The 14,203-nt window shown below is 37.0% G+C and overlaps 1 protein-coding gene across 6 annotated transcripts in view; it reads left to right on the top strand.

Annotated features, from left to right (window-relative positions):
* Window positions 1-809: 809 nt before the first annotated feature.
* The window catches only part of LOC138675614 (protein starmaker-like), a 106,350-nt gene continuing 92,956 nt past the window's right edge, over window positions 810-14,203 (top strand). For 4 of the 6 annotated variants that reach the window (XM_069763997.1, XM_069763999.1, XM_069763996.1 and 1 more), the window contains exons 1-3: window positions 810-968; window positions 3,157-3,233; window positions 9,420-9,467. In XM_069763997.1, the coding sequence (XP_069620098.1) occupies window positions 911-968; window positions 3,157-3,233; window positions 9,420-9,467 (183 nt within the window). In that variant the 5' untranslated portion in view covers window positions 810-910. The remainder of the gene's footprint in view (window positions 969-3,156; window positions 3,234-9,419; window positions 9,468-14,203) is intronic. The other 2 variants (XM_069764000.1, XM_069764001.1) reach the window with 1 other exon arrangement.

Raw genomic sequence — 14,203 nt, 5'->3', positions numbered from 1 at the left:
TATTACCCCAGCTAAAATAAAAAAATTTGGATCTAAATTAAATTTTTTTGTGAAAAAAAAAAATAATTGTTCATTGTTTCCTTCCACATGGCTTCAGTTTTGGGTATTTTCCATCATATAGATCCCTCAAAATCACCTCAAATGCGATTTTGGTGTCTACAAAATGGTTTTGTATAGTTTGTTAGAAAAATGAGAAATCGCTGGTCAACTTTAAAACCTTTTAACTTCCTAACAAAAACAAAAAATATGCTTCAAAAAACGTACTGATCTAAAGTAGACATGTGGAAAATGTTACTTATTACCTATGTTGTGTGACATAATGCTCTGATTTAAGGGCATAAAAATTAAAAGTTTGAAAATTGCTACATTTTCTAAATGTTTGACAAATTTCCATCAATGGGATCTGTTGAAGCATTCCAGAGCTATAAACTCATAAATTGAAAGTGGTCAGAATTGTAAAATTTGGCTTGGTCATTAAGGTCAAAATTGGCTTGATCATTAAGAGGTTAAAGTGCCAATAGGGCATAGATTTGATAAGTTATTGAACAAAAAAGGTTGCAGACATTTTAGTTTGTTGCTTGATAGCTAGGTGTTTTGCTCTATGGTTTGTCCATGCTGTAAATCTGCTGACGATACTGTCTATTATATTATGAACTTTGCTGCCTTCCGCACTTGGCAGAGAACATTTATTTGCTTCTTTGTTTTTTAGCTCACTTAATTACTTGTACTGCCTAATTAACTCCACAAAATATACTTTTAATAAACTGATGTCAACATTGTCATCTATATAAGGGTGGAGTCTACATTCATTATGATTTAGGCATCTTACATATATAGACATTTGCAGCTTCTCCAAAGTGCTGTTCATTTTGATTTGCACTGGGCAGCCACAAGGCAAAAGATACTCAAAATGAAGCTAGCCACAACTGTAGCGGTGTTAGCGGTAGCCCTTTTCAGCTGCCTTACTGGTAAGTAAGATGTCATTGAATGCATAGGATTCATACATGTAAAGACTGCTGTGCACAGATAACATATTACAACCTAATTTAGTGATGTGTTAAGAGAATTTAATAGCTAAAGTCCAAATCTGACAATGTTGAATCAGCTTCTTTTGGATAGAAAATCTACTATGAAACTGTCTTGTCTACACATCCTCATAGTTGTTGATTAATAAGTTCTCACCACTAGTGCTGGTGTAATTGGAATCATTATATAGTTTTGTATTAATCACTTTTCCAGTCATTCAGCATTGTATAAAACAGGTTCCAATCAAACTTAGAAAACCAAATATATTTTTCACTTTGAACATTACTTTTATTGTTGTGCATATTAAACATTAGCTTTCGATTTTTTAGTCTACCTTAAATTCAGGATATAATAAGAGGCTCCACAATGATTTCTAATAAACATGGATATTTACGGTAGTTGTTCATGAAAGTTGTAGAAATTACAAGAAAACACAGAGTAGAAAGTGCATTAATGCTTTTTTTCCATCTGTGTTGTTCTGAAGTTTAGCGTGCCCTCACTGGGCTATGTGCTTGTTGTGCACATGTAGAATGGTCTTCTGCTGATTTTTCCGCTGCGGATTTGATAAATCCACAGGGCAAAAACACCGTGTTTTTCCTGCTGATTTACAGCGGATTTACCGCAGTTTTTGTGCGGATTCCACTGCGGTTTTACACCTGCTTTTTTCTATTATGGAGCAGGTGTAAAACTGCTGCGGATTCCGCACAAAGAATTGACATGCTGCGGAATGTAAACCGCTGCGTTTCCGTGCATTTTTTTTTCCACAGCATGGGCACAGCGTTTTCAGTTTCCCACAGGTTTACATTGCACTGTTAACTCATGGGAAACTGCTGCGGATCCGTAGCGAATTCCGCAACGTGTGCACATGGCCTGAGATTACATGAAGAAACTGAAGGATTTGTGTAAGCCTCCATTCACAGAAGATCTGTCTTTAGTCCAAGACTTTTGGAACAACCTTCCTGCTGAGTTCCATCAAAAATTGTGTGTACTTAAAAGGCAAAAGAGAAAATGATTGCGGTCAGATAAAATATTGATTTTTGATTTTTAGATTTTGCGCTTGGTAATTCACTTTTCATGTAAGAATAAACTACTGACACTTCTACTTGTTAAAGTATTCTTCCTGTGTAGCATTTTTCCAAACCTGCCTAAATGCTTTCACTGTATGCTATCTATAGAAAAAATGGTGATTATAAAATCACAAATCTAATAATTTACCACCAGCCGCCATATCCATAAGCGAACAGCAGGCTAGATTGGCGCCAGTACTGGTGCACATGCTCAGGTGCAGTCCAATTCATTTATATTGCACAGTAATGCCCATATTTACGTTTACTAAAAATTAGGACAGGATAAAATTAAGATGGATTATCCTGTTAACTGGACTATTTGCAAGCTTACATACAAGTGACAACCCAGCTGTGCATGCTTTCACATGGTTAATGTGGTCAAACACATAGGATGACTGCACATTTATGTAAAGGACAGAGGAACACTAGTTTTTGCTAAATACCTACAAGGTTAGGGTAACACTAAGAAAAACAGGCTAATTATTCCGATCAGGCAATGATCGGTGTTTGATCAGAGGAAGATCAGAATGGCATAAGTTTTTCTCACATGAAAGAAATAAAGTAAGTTTCTCCACCTTCTCTATTCTTTTAGTTTGCGAAAATGGAAGCGCACACGGACGTAATCCAAGCGCGGTCCATTTGTTTTCATGGACCCATAAACTTGCATCCCTGATTTTGATCTGAAACTTAGATCAAAATCGGACATGCATCCAATTTTTTCGCTGACCACTTAGTCCAGGGAAAAAATAGACATGTACACAGCCGTATAAAGAATTATAGGTATGTGTAATATCCATAAAAACCATGAATTACACCGGCATGAGAAAATTGGTTGTGTACACAAACCCTAATATTTGAATATCCGCATATGCAATGGACTGTTTATCTTGCAACACAAGGACTAGTATCAATGTAATCTACATACTAAGTAATATAATTTTTACATGATTGCTCAATAAAGAAGAAATGCCAATTATCTTCTATTTTCACATATTTGTTTAGAAACAATACACCCTGTTAACAGTGACATTAATAATTGGATTTTTTTTGTGTCTCTCTTTAGACCGTGTTGGAAGCTATCCTTCTGGTGGAAGCAGTGGTTCACATTCATCAGAAGAAACTTCAAGTTTGGAAGATAAGGTTAGTTTTGTTCTCAATCTAAATACGTATAATGACAGTTATATAATAAAGTATAAGAAGGATAAAAAGTCCGGTCTCAAAGGGGTTGTCAGACAATTGATCAAAAACTCTATGGAGATTGTAACAGACTTACATGTAGAATTTCCCACCTTCTTCCTGGCTGATGAGTTCTGCAGTTTCTACTCAATTGAATTGTTATGATGACAAAGGTTGATGGAAAATCAATTTAAAATCCGGTTCCTACACTACAGCACTTCATTAAACATTGTAAGAAATCCAAGTAATATTGGAAATCTGTATCATTAAACTCAGTAAGTGGAAACACGTAAAAATGTCACTGAGCTAAAAGTCAGATAAATTAATACTTATAGTTTGTTTGCTTTCAAGAAAGTGGAAAAATAAAATATTTGCAGCCAATCTTTCTGACCTCCATTCCTCTAATTAACACATTGCAATAAAAACACTAAAAATTCCACATTTCCTTGTAACGCATAGGTATATGCAGTGCAAGTAGAATTTTTGGGTATTGCAGAATCCATACAGTTCAAAGTTGTTACAAATCATGTCTCGCACTGCTTTAAAAAAAAAATTGTTAAAGAAACTGCCATTCTATGTATCTTAAAATCTAAAATTGTTGGCCAAAGCTTAAAGTGGCGTTTCTTTTTCAGTCCATATAAAATGAAAACATAATATATCAATTGAAAGATAATCATATTATAAAAAATGCTGCTTCTGCTATTTCTTAAATACCATGCTCATTAAAGTAAAGGTCTTTACACAACAAAGGCAAATTCTTTTCAGTTTCATGTAGAAATTCATTAGCTGTGAATTCGTAAATAGGGATCATAGTAACCATGTTCTGTTCCTAGTAAACAATAAAACATTACGGTGGAATTTCTTTAGAGAAACTTAGAATGTTCATTTTCATTTAAATTGATTCATTCATTTTCATTGTAATAAATAAAACTGGAGCTACCCTTTATTAATTTTGCAATAAGAAAGTCCTTTATTTCTAAACAGGGAAGTGCCTGCTTATTAGTTTTTGTAATAATGTAACATGCATATTTTGTTCTTTTATTTTGTATGATAATATTACTGCTTCTTTGGTCTGACATTTATTGAAATCATTTTATTTCTATTGAAACTTACTGAGTTTAATGGCATTCGGTCAACAGAAAATGACTGTTCAGACCAAGCACATCAGATTAAATCGGGCATAACCCTAATTAAAACCTGTTTTTACTTTTCACAAAAATAAATCTTTATTTAAATATGTTAATGAGGTTGTCATTGCAGCTTTAGATGTAGACAAACTGTTCAGTGCACTATTTCATCCATCTTCTTCCCTGGTCTTCCTTGATTACATCTCCGGCTTTTTAGTAGTCAAAAGATTGTGAAAGCAAATATACTGAACTGTTTAGCCACATGAACGGTGTACCTTAGTAAGCTTTATCAATAAAGAACAATTTCAAGCAAACACAGCAAAAGATTCCGACACCAAAAGTCGAATTTTGTATTAGGGTTTATCGCTGCCAAGGTGCTATGTTTTGTTTGAACAGCCTCAATTTAAGTTGTTTGCCAAGACAATGATTTTTCACGTGTTCTATCAAGGACAAAGAAAGATGCAGGTATAAATCGGGCCAAGATCGGAATACAGTGCACGGTCTGGCCGACAGCTCTCTTGACTTGAGTGTGACAGCTTCATGTATTTCTATGCGGCAGTCATGATCGGGTCGGGAAAGCCGCCATCCAGTCTGTGCACTGAGTTTTGATTTTGGACCGATTTATACTTGAGCCACCTCTGATGTGCAAGTGGTGTAAAATTTCAGACCTTGAAACATTTAATTCACTCAGAATAAGGGTTTTTCCTAAAAACATGGAAGTACTGTGGAGTTTTCTTTAGTATTGGGTTATGGCAGTTTGTAGTCTTCCATGGAGACTATTGAAGCATGCCAAAAGTAAAAAAAAGCTTTTAAAAATAGAAAAAAATAAAAAATATATAAAAGTTCAAATCACCCCCCTTTTGCCCCATTCAAAAGAAAACAATAAAAAAATCAAACCTACACATTTTTGGTATTGCCGCATTCAGAATCACCCAATCTATCAAAAAAAAAAGAACCTGATCGCTAAACGGCATAGCGAGAAAAATAGTCAAAGTGACAGAATAGTTTTTTTGGTCACCATGACATTATATTAAAATGCAATAACGGCCGATCAAAAGATCGTATCTGCACCAAAATGGTATCATTATAAATGTCAGTTTGGCGCGCAAAAAAATAAGCCCTCACCCAACCCGAGATCATGAAAAATGGAGATGCTACCGTAATGGAAAATGGTATAATTTAAAAAAAAAGTTTAGATTTTTCTTTCACCACTTAGATAAAAAATAACCTAGACATTTTTGGTGTCTATGAACTCAAAATGACCTGGAGAATCATAATGACAGGTAAGTTTTAGCGTGTAGTGAACATAGTAGAACAGCAGAACAAAAAACAACTGTGGGATTGCACTTTTTTTGCAATTTCGCCGCAGTTTTTTTTGTTCTCCAGTTCATGATATGTTAAAAGCAATGATATTTTTTAATAGAACAACTCGTCTCGCAAAAAACAAGCCTTCACATGGCCATTTTGACCAAAAAATAAAAAAGTTATGGCTTGGGGAAGAAGGGGAGCAGAAAACGAAAATGAAAAAACGAAAATACGTCCAGGCGTTAAGGGGTTAACCACACAGATTACATCTTTCAATGTAGCAGGTGGCTACTTTAATTACAACTGTCATTATTAGCTGCTTTTGGACAGATTGTAACTATTCCGTTTTAAAATTGCAATAACTTTTTTTTTTTTGAAAAGCCGTAGAGGGCTGAAATTTCGTGACATCTCTGCAGTTTTGGTCCAGAATATATTGGCCAAATTTCAATAAAAATATATATGAAGGTACAATTGTACCTCTGCAGCCTGTTAACGTTGTAAAATTATGCAGCCTGACGAAGGTTAAATGATTGTGTTTTTGTATTTTGTAGTATTCAGTGTACAGGTATAGCATTGTTAACCCCTTCAATCCCAAGCCTGTTTTCACCTTCCATCCTGACCAGACCAAATTTTACAATTCTGACCAGTGTCACTTTATGTGCTAATAACTCTGGAACTCTTCAATGTAGCCAAGTAATTCTGAGATTGTTTTTGCCACACATTGTACTTCATGACAGTGATCAATTTTGATCAATATATTTGGCATCTATTTGTGAAAATATTTTTATTTTGCCAAAAATGTTGGACATATCGCCGTTGTAAAACATTTAATTTTTATGCCCTTAAAGTATATCGTTCTGTCACACAACATAGTTAATAAATAACAGTTGCCACATGTATCCTTTACTTCAACATCAATTTATAAAAAAATATTTTTTTCACAAGGCTAACAGGAGAAAATAGACCATATAATTTGTTGTGCACTTTTTCCTGAGTACACCAATACTCAATCCATGTGTGAAACTAAAGTTTGAGTGTCTGGATGCAATGTCATATTTGAAAAGCGAAAAACCATAACGAACAAGGATCTCTAAAATATAACTTTAATAGACCAATGTTAAAAACATGTTCAAGGTTGTAGACAAGAACATTAAAAAAATTTAAAAAATATAAAAAAGGGGATAATCATCAGGGAAAAATTACTAATGTGTATCCTAATAGGCCCTAATGGGTAACTATGCTGAAAACTGCCTAACAGTGGAGGTTGGCACCCTAAGCTTCTGCGGTTGGCGCACCCACTCCTCAATGGCTCACCCTGATACCCCTAGTAATCCCCAAATAGGAGAAGAGAAAATCTCCTATTTAGGGATTACTAGGGATATCAGGATGAGCCATCGAAGAGTCGTGGCGCCAACCGCAGAAGCTTAGAGTGCCAACCTCCACTGTTAGGCAGTTTTCAGCATAGTGACCCATTAGGGCCTATTAGGATACACTTTAGTATTTTTTCCCTGATGATTATCCCCTTTTTATATTTTTTTCATTTTTTTTATATTCTTTTTTACAAATTTGAACATGTTTTTAACTTTGGTCTATTAAAAGTTATATTTTAGAGATCCTTGTTCTTTATGGTTTTTCTCTTGTGTAGGATCTTACATTATTGCTCTTTGGTCATATTTGAAAAGCCCCTGACATGCCAAAACAGCAAAAAAATCCTCAATTGACCCCAGTTTGGAAACTACATCTATCAAGAAATTCTTCTAAGGCTGTAGGGGGATTTCTAACCTTCAGGAAATTCATAGAATTATATAACATTAGGCTGAGCAAATGGCTGCTGTCCGGTATGCAGCAGCAATAAGAGAATTTTCCTATTGGTTAATTTTGATCACTGTGATAGACCCAAACAAACTGATCAAAATAAAAAAATTGTAAATCAAACTCCTCTTTCTCATTCCCTTAGTTAGATAAAAATAATAAAATAAAAACATTGCAATTTTTTCCATTCTATGCAGTTAGGGTAAGGGTTGGGGTTAGAGCTGGGGTTATGGTTGTGGTTGGGGTTATGTTAGGGTTATGGTTGGGTTGAGGTTAGGATTGCGTTTCGGTTATGGGCTAAGGATGGGGTTAGAGTTGGAGTTGGGGTTAAGAGTTAGGGTTGTGTTGGGGTTAGGATTGTGGTTAGAGTTAGGGCTGTGTTGTGGATAGGGTTAGGGTTGGGATTAGGGGTGTGTTGGGGTTAGGGTTGGGTTTAGGGTTAGGGGTGTGTTTGGGGTTAGGGTTGGGTTTAGGGCTGTGTTAAGGTTCGAGTTAGAATTGGGGGTTTCCACTGTTTATTTATATCAGTGGGTCTCCAAGTACAACATGGTGCCCGCCATTGATTCCAGCAAATTTTGCGTTCAAAAAGTCAAACAGTGTTCCCTCCCTTCTGAGCACTGCCATGCGCCAAAACAGTGGATTTACCCCAGGTAACAGTGTACTCCGAAGAATTTGCACAATATATTTTTTGGTTCATTCTCTCCTGAAACTCTTGTAAAAAATAAAAAAAAGTTTGGGTCTAAATTACTATTTTTGTGAACAAAGTTAAATGTTAATTTTTTCCTTCCTCATTGCTTTAGTTCTCATGAATCACATGAAGGGTTAATAAACTTCTTGAATGTCGTTTTTAGCAACTTCAGGAGTGCAGTTTTTAGAATTGTGTCACTTTTGGGTATTTACTGTCCTATCGACTCCTCAAAGTCACTTGAAAAGTGAGGTGGTCCCTAAAAATATGTATTTGCAAATTTTGTTGGAAAAATGATAAATCGCTTGTCAACTTTTAACCCTTATAACTTCCTGACAGAAAAAAGTTATATTTCCAAAATTGTGCTGATGTAAAGTAGACATGTGGAAAATGCTATTTAGTAACTATTTTGTGTGACATGACTCTCTGATTTAAGGGCAAAAAAATTAAACGTTTCAAAATTGCACAATTTTCAAAAATTTTTGCCAAATTTCCATTTTTTTCATAAATAAACGCAAGTCTTATCAAAGAAATTTTACCACTACCATCAAGTACAATATGTCATGAAAAAATATTCTCAGAATTAGTGGGATATGTTGAAGTGTTCCAGAGCTTTAACCTCATAAAATGACAGTGGTCAGAATTGTAGAAATTGGCATGGTCATTAAGGTCAAAATTAGCTCTGCCATAAAGGGGTTAAAGCTCTTTCTTATGGCATATTTTTGGTCTTTTTTTACATCATCATTTGTAAGCCAAAACTAGCATACTAGTGGGTGTGACACATGAATTAAGTGTTAATCTTTCTTTTATAGCTTTTTCTTTTTGAAGGTTCATCTTCTGGTTTTTGCTTATAAATACTAATGCAAAATATTGACCAACACACTGACATGTGAAATTCTCTTTAGACTTAGTTTACATCAAATATTTGCCATATAGTTAAGGTGCTTTTTCTTTCTTTTTTTTCTGCAACCGTGATATTTTATTGAACTTCATACAAACATCAATGAAATTGTGTTTTAAGGAACGCAAATTAAATGTTTTGTTTATATGTACATGAAGAATCTAAAGGAAAAAGGCCACCTGCACACAAAAAAGTTACATGACGTGAAAATAAATTCATATACAAACCTGTGGCATGAATGATGTATTGTGAAAGATAATTCACTTCTATGCTTGTTTCAAAATGTTTTTTTTGTGTGTGTGTGTGTGTGTGTGTTTCAGAGTGAAGAACAGCATGATGATACTGAGCATCTCAAGAAGAGAGTTGTGGTAAGAAAATAGCTTTTCAATCAGCACATAAAAATTTAACACATAAAAATCTGTATCAAAATGTTTTCCTCTTAAAATTCTGAAATAACTTTTATGGATTCGATTTCTCATCACATTTTTCATTTCAAAAGCCAAAAGGAAAACAGCTTTCTGGAGCCTAAATATACTGATTGACAGTTCTAATTTCAATAGGAGACGGGTGTGTAGTACCCTACGGCTGCCACTACAAGTAGACAGAGCAGCTCAGCAAATCTACAATTCCGGCTGGTAGCTGCTGCCACCGATAACAGCCAGCTGATCGGCGGGGGCGCAAGGTGTCAGACCCTGGCCGCTCAGACATTGATGACTTATCCTAAGGATAGGTCATCAATTTAAAAGTAGTGGACAACCTCTTTAAAGTAAGACTATACCTTTATAGGTCCTATTACAATAACAAGAAAATGTTAGCAGCATTACTAGCACTATGCCAGCACTGAGAAGTTGTGAAAATTAGCCTGAAAGTGATAAACTTAGACTACATCAACAATCCCGCCATGCACTTCCAGGCTAATTTGGAAGTGACTTCAGAGCTTGATTTCTCAGTACAGACTCATCCTAGACCAGCGTCAACCCCTGACATACCTCGGCAAGTGCCTGGGCCCTGAGCAGGTGGGGGGCCCACTTGCCATCAGGGACACCTGTGCGCTATGGGAGTCCAGTGCCAGCACCCACGAGTGGACCCTCCCCCGCTTTCTCAGGGTCACGGCACTTGTGATACTTACCTATCCCCGTGCCACCATTGCATCGTCTTCGGCATCCCCTGACTCTGTGACGTTTCAGGGCAGAGGGTGCGATGACGTCACTTGTGTGTGCATTCTGTTGTGAACAGTCACAGTGCAGAGAGCCAGAATATGGCGACGCTGAGGCATCTGGAGCAGAGCAGCAGCCAGCGAGGAGAGGTGAGTATTTCATGTTTTTAATGTTTGGAGCAATATATGAGGCCCATCACATACTGGAGTGGTCATCATATACTGGAGCATCATATGGGACCCATTATATATGGAGCATTATGTGGAGCCCATCATATACTAGAGAATTATATGGGGCCCATTATATGTGGAGCATTATATGGAGCCCATCGTATACTGGATCATCTAATAGGGCCATATTATATGTAGAGCAACATATGGGGACCATTATATATGGAGCATCATATGGGGCCCATTATATATGGATCATCATATGGGGCCCATTATATATGTAGCATCATATATATGGGGCCCATCATGAACTGTATGGAGCCTTTTATGGGGCCCATCATATACTGTATGGAGAATTAAATGGGCCCATTCTGTTTGGAGCATTATAGGGGGCCCATCATATAGTGTATGAGCATTTTATGGGGACCATTTTGTTTGGAGCAATATATGGGGTCCATCATATACTGGAGCATTATATGGGGCCCATCATATATTGTATGGAACATTATCTGGGGCCTATTCTGTATTGAGCATTACATGGGACCCTTTCTGTATAGAGCAATATATGGGACCTATTGTATGCTGTATGGAGCATTATTTGGGACTCATGTATGTAGCAATATATGAGGTTCATTATACTGTATGGAACATTTTATGGGGCTCATTATACTGCTTGGATCATTACATGAGGTTCATTATACTGTATAGAGCAATATATGAGGTTCATTATTCTTCATGGAGCATTATATGGGGCCCATTATACTGTGTGGAACAATATATGAAGCTCATTATACTATACTAGATGGCAGCCCGATTCTAAAGAATGCTGTGAGGTAAAAATTCAAAAATCACACCAAAATGGCGGGCGGAGTGTGTCACAGTACGGCACGTTTCTGATTGGTCGCTCGCAGCAGGCGGCAACCAATCAGACACTGGACACTGTTGACGTCACTTATCTCCGGACATTAGCTCCGGACATTAGCTCCGGACATTAGCTCCGGACATTATCTCCGCACATTAGCTCCGGACATTAGCTCCGGACATTAGCTCCGGACAAAGCCACGGAAGTTGGCACAAATTGCAGGAAGTAGTATTCTAGGCAATTAATCTCCGGACATTAGCTCCGGACATTAGCTCCGGACATTAGCTCCGGACAAAGCCACGGAAGTTGGCACAAATTGCAGGAAGTAGTATTCTAGGCAATTATATATTAGACTAGATGGCAGCCCGATTCTAAAGAATCGGGAGTCTAGAATCCATATATACTTTATTTATTCAAATGTAAGAATAATACAATTAATAAATAATAGTAAGAAAGAACAAAAATAATAGGCAGTATATGGAGAAAACACCAAACAAAAGTTCAAAATTGGTGTGAAAATGTCACTGAACCACTTCACAACTAAATATATATAGTTTTGGTAAATGGTATTATCATTTTTTTGACGAAATTCGGCAGGAGCTTGAAGAGCAACGTCACTGGGCCCGCCTCCACGCAGTAGAAACTTGCTGTGAGGTAAAAATTCAAAAATCACACCAAAATGGCGGGCGGAGTGTGTCACAGTACGGCACGTTTCTGATTGGTCGCTCGCAGCAGGCGGCAACAAATCAGACACTGGACACTGTTGACGTCACTTATCTCCGGACATTAGCTTCGGACATTAGCTCCGGACATTAGCTCCGGACATTAGCTCCGGACATTATCTCCGCACATTAGCTCCGGACATTAGCTCCGGACAAAGCCACGGAAGTTGGCACAAATTGCAGGAAGTAGTATTCTAGGCAATTAATCTCCGGACATTAGCTCCGGACATTAGCTCCGGACATTAGCTCCGGACATTAGCTCCGGACAAAGCCACGGAAGTTGGCACAAATTGCAGGAAGTAGTATTCTAGGCAATTATATATTAGACTAGATGGCAGCCCGATTCTAAAGAATCGGGAGTCTAGAATCCATATATACTTTATTTATTCAAATGTAAGAATAATACAATTAATAAATAATAGTAAGAAAGAACAAAAATAATAGGCAGTATATGGAGAAAACACCAAACAAAAGTTCAAAATTGGTGTGAAAATGTCACTGAACCACTTCACAACTAAATATATATAGTTTTGGTAAATGGTATTATCATTTTTTTGAAGAAATTCGGCAGGAGCTTGAAGAGCAACGTCACTGGGCCCGCCTCCACGCAGTAGAAACTTGCTGTGAGGTAAAAATTCAAAAATCACACCAAAATGGCGGGCGGAGTGTGTCACAGTACGGCACGTTTCTGATTGGTCGCTCGCAGCAGGCGGCAACCAATCAGACACTGGACACTGTTGACGTCACTTATCTCCGGACATTAGCTCCGGACATTAGCTCCGGACATTAGCTCCGGACATTAGCTCCGGACAAAGCCACGGAAGTTGGCACAAATTGCAGGAAGTAGTATTCTAGGCAATTATATATTAGATGGAGCAATAAATGGGGTTCATTATACTGCATGGAGCAATATATGGGGCATAAAAAAAATAAAATACTAGCTCAAACAGAACAAAAGCCTGTATCCCAATGTTTAAAATCTTAGGAGATCTAATTGGTTAACTTTAATTCTCATGAAAAATTTTTTTTAAAAATGGTATACAGTAATTAATTGTGAGACACATACTTTAGGAAGGTTTTATTTTATTTTTTAATATTTGTTAACAATATTTCTCATTGGAAAATTAATTTAATTGCATTTTTTCAGTGTATGGTGTATCATAGTCACCTATACATGTGCAAGGCATAATGCACTGTGTTCCAAATTATTATGTAAATTGGATTTAAGTATCATAAAGATTTAATTGTTTTGTTTTTCATATAAACTAGTGGATGGTATTGTGTCTCAGGGCTCAATGGATCACTGAAATTAATCTTAAACACATGTGATAAATAGTTTTCCAGGTGATTCTAATTAAAAGCAAACTACTTAAAAATGATGTTCCATATTATTAAGCAGGCCACATGTTTCAAGCAAGAAATAAAAAGGATCTCTCTGCTGCTGAAAAGAGTTAAATAGTGCAATGCCTTAGACAAGGTATGAAAACCTTAGATATTTCACGAAAACTTAAGAGTGATCATCATACTGTGAAGAGATTTGTGACTGAAACAGAGCACACACAGAGTTCATGCAGATAAAGGCATTATGAGGAAGGTCTCTGCCAAACAAATTCATTGAATTAAGAGAGCAGCTGCCAAAATACCATAACAAAGCAGCAGTTATTTGAAGCTGCTGGTGCCTCTGGAGTCCCTGAAACTTCAAAGTGTAGGATCATTCAAATGCTTGCTGTGATGCATAAACCTACTATTCTGCAACCCCTAAACAGTGTTCACAAGCAGAAACGGTTGCAGTGGGCCCAGACATACATGAAGACTAATTTTCAAACAGTCTTGTTTAATGATGAGTGTCGAGCAACCATGGATGGTCCAGATGGATTTAGTAGTGGGTGGTTGGTGGATGGCCACCATGTCCCAACAAGGCTGGGACGTCAGCAAGGAGGTGGAAAAGTCATGTTTTGGGCTGGAATCATGGGGAAACAGCTGGTAGGGTCCTTTAAGGTTCCTGAAGCTGTGAAAATGACCTCTGCAAAGTACAGTATATAGAGTTTCTGACTGACAACTGTCTTCCATGGTATAAAAAGCAGAAACGTGCCTTCAGGAGTAGTGTTGAGCGATACCTTCCGATATTCGGAAATATCGGTATCGGATTGGATCGGCCGATATCCAAAAATAATCGGATATCGCCGATACTGA

Source organism: Ranitomeya imitator, chromosome 4, assembly GCF_032444005.1.
Source record: "Ranitomeya imitator isolate aRanImi1 chromosome 4, aRanImi1.pri, whole genome shotgun sequence".
In the NCBI taxonomy this organism is placed as follows: Eukaryota; Metazoa; Chordata; class Amphibia; order Anura; family Dendrobatidae; genus Ranitomeya; species Ranitomeya imitator.
Note: the sequence above shows the minus strand (reverse complement) of the source record. Positions and strands in the feature narration are given on the sequence as shown.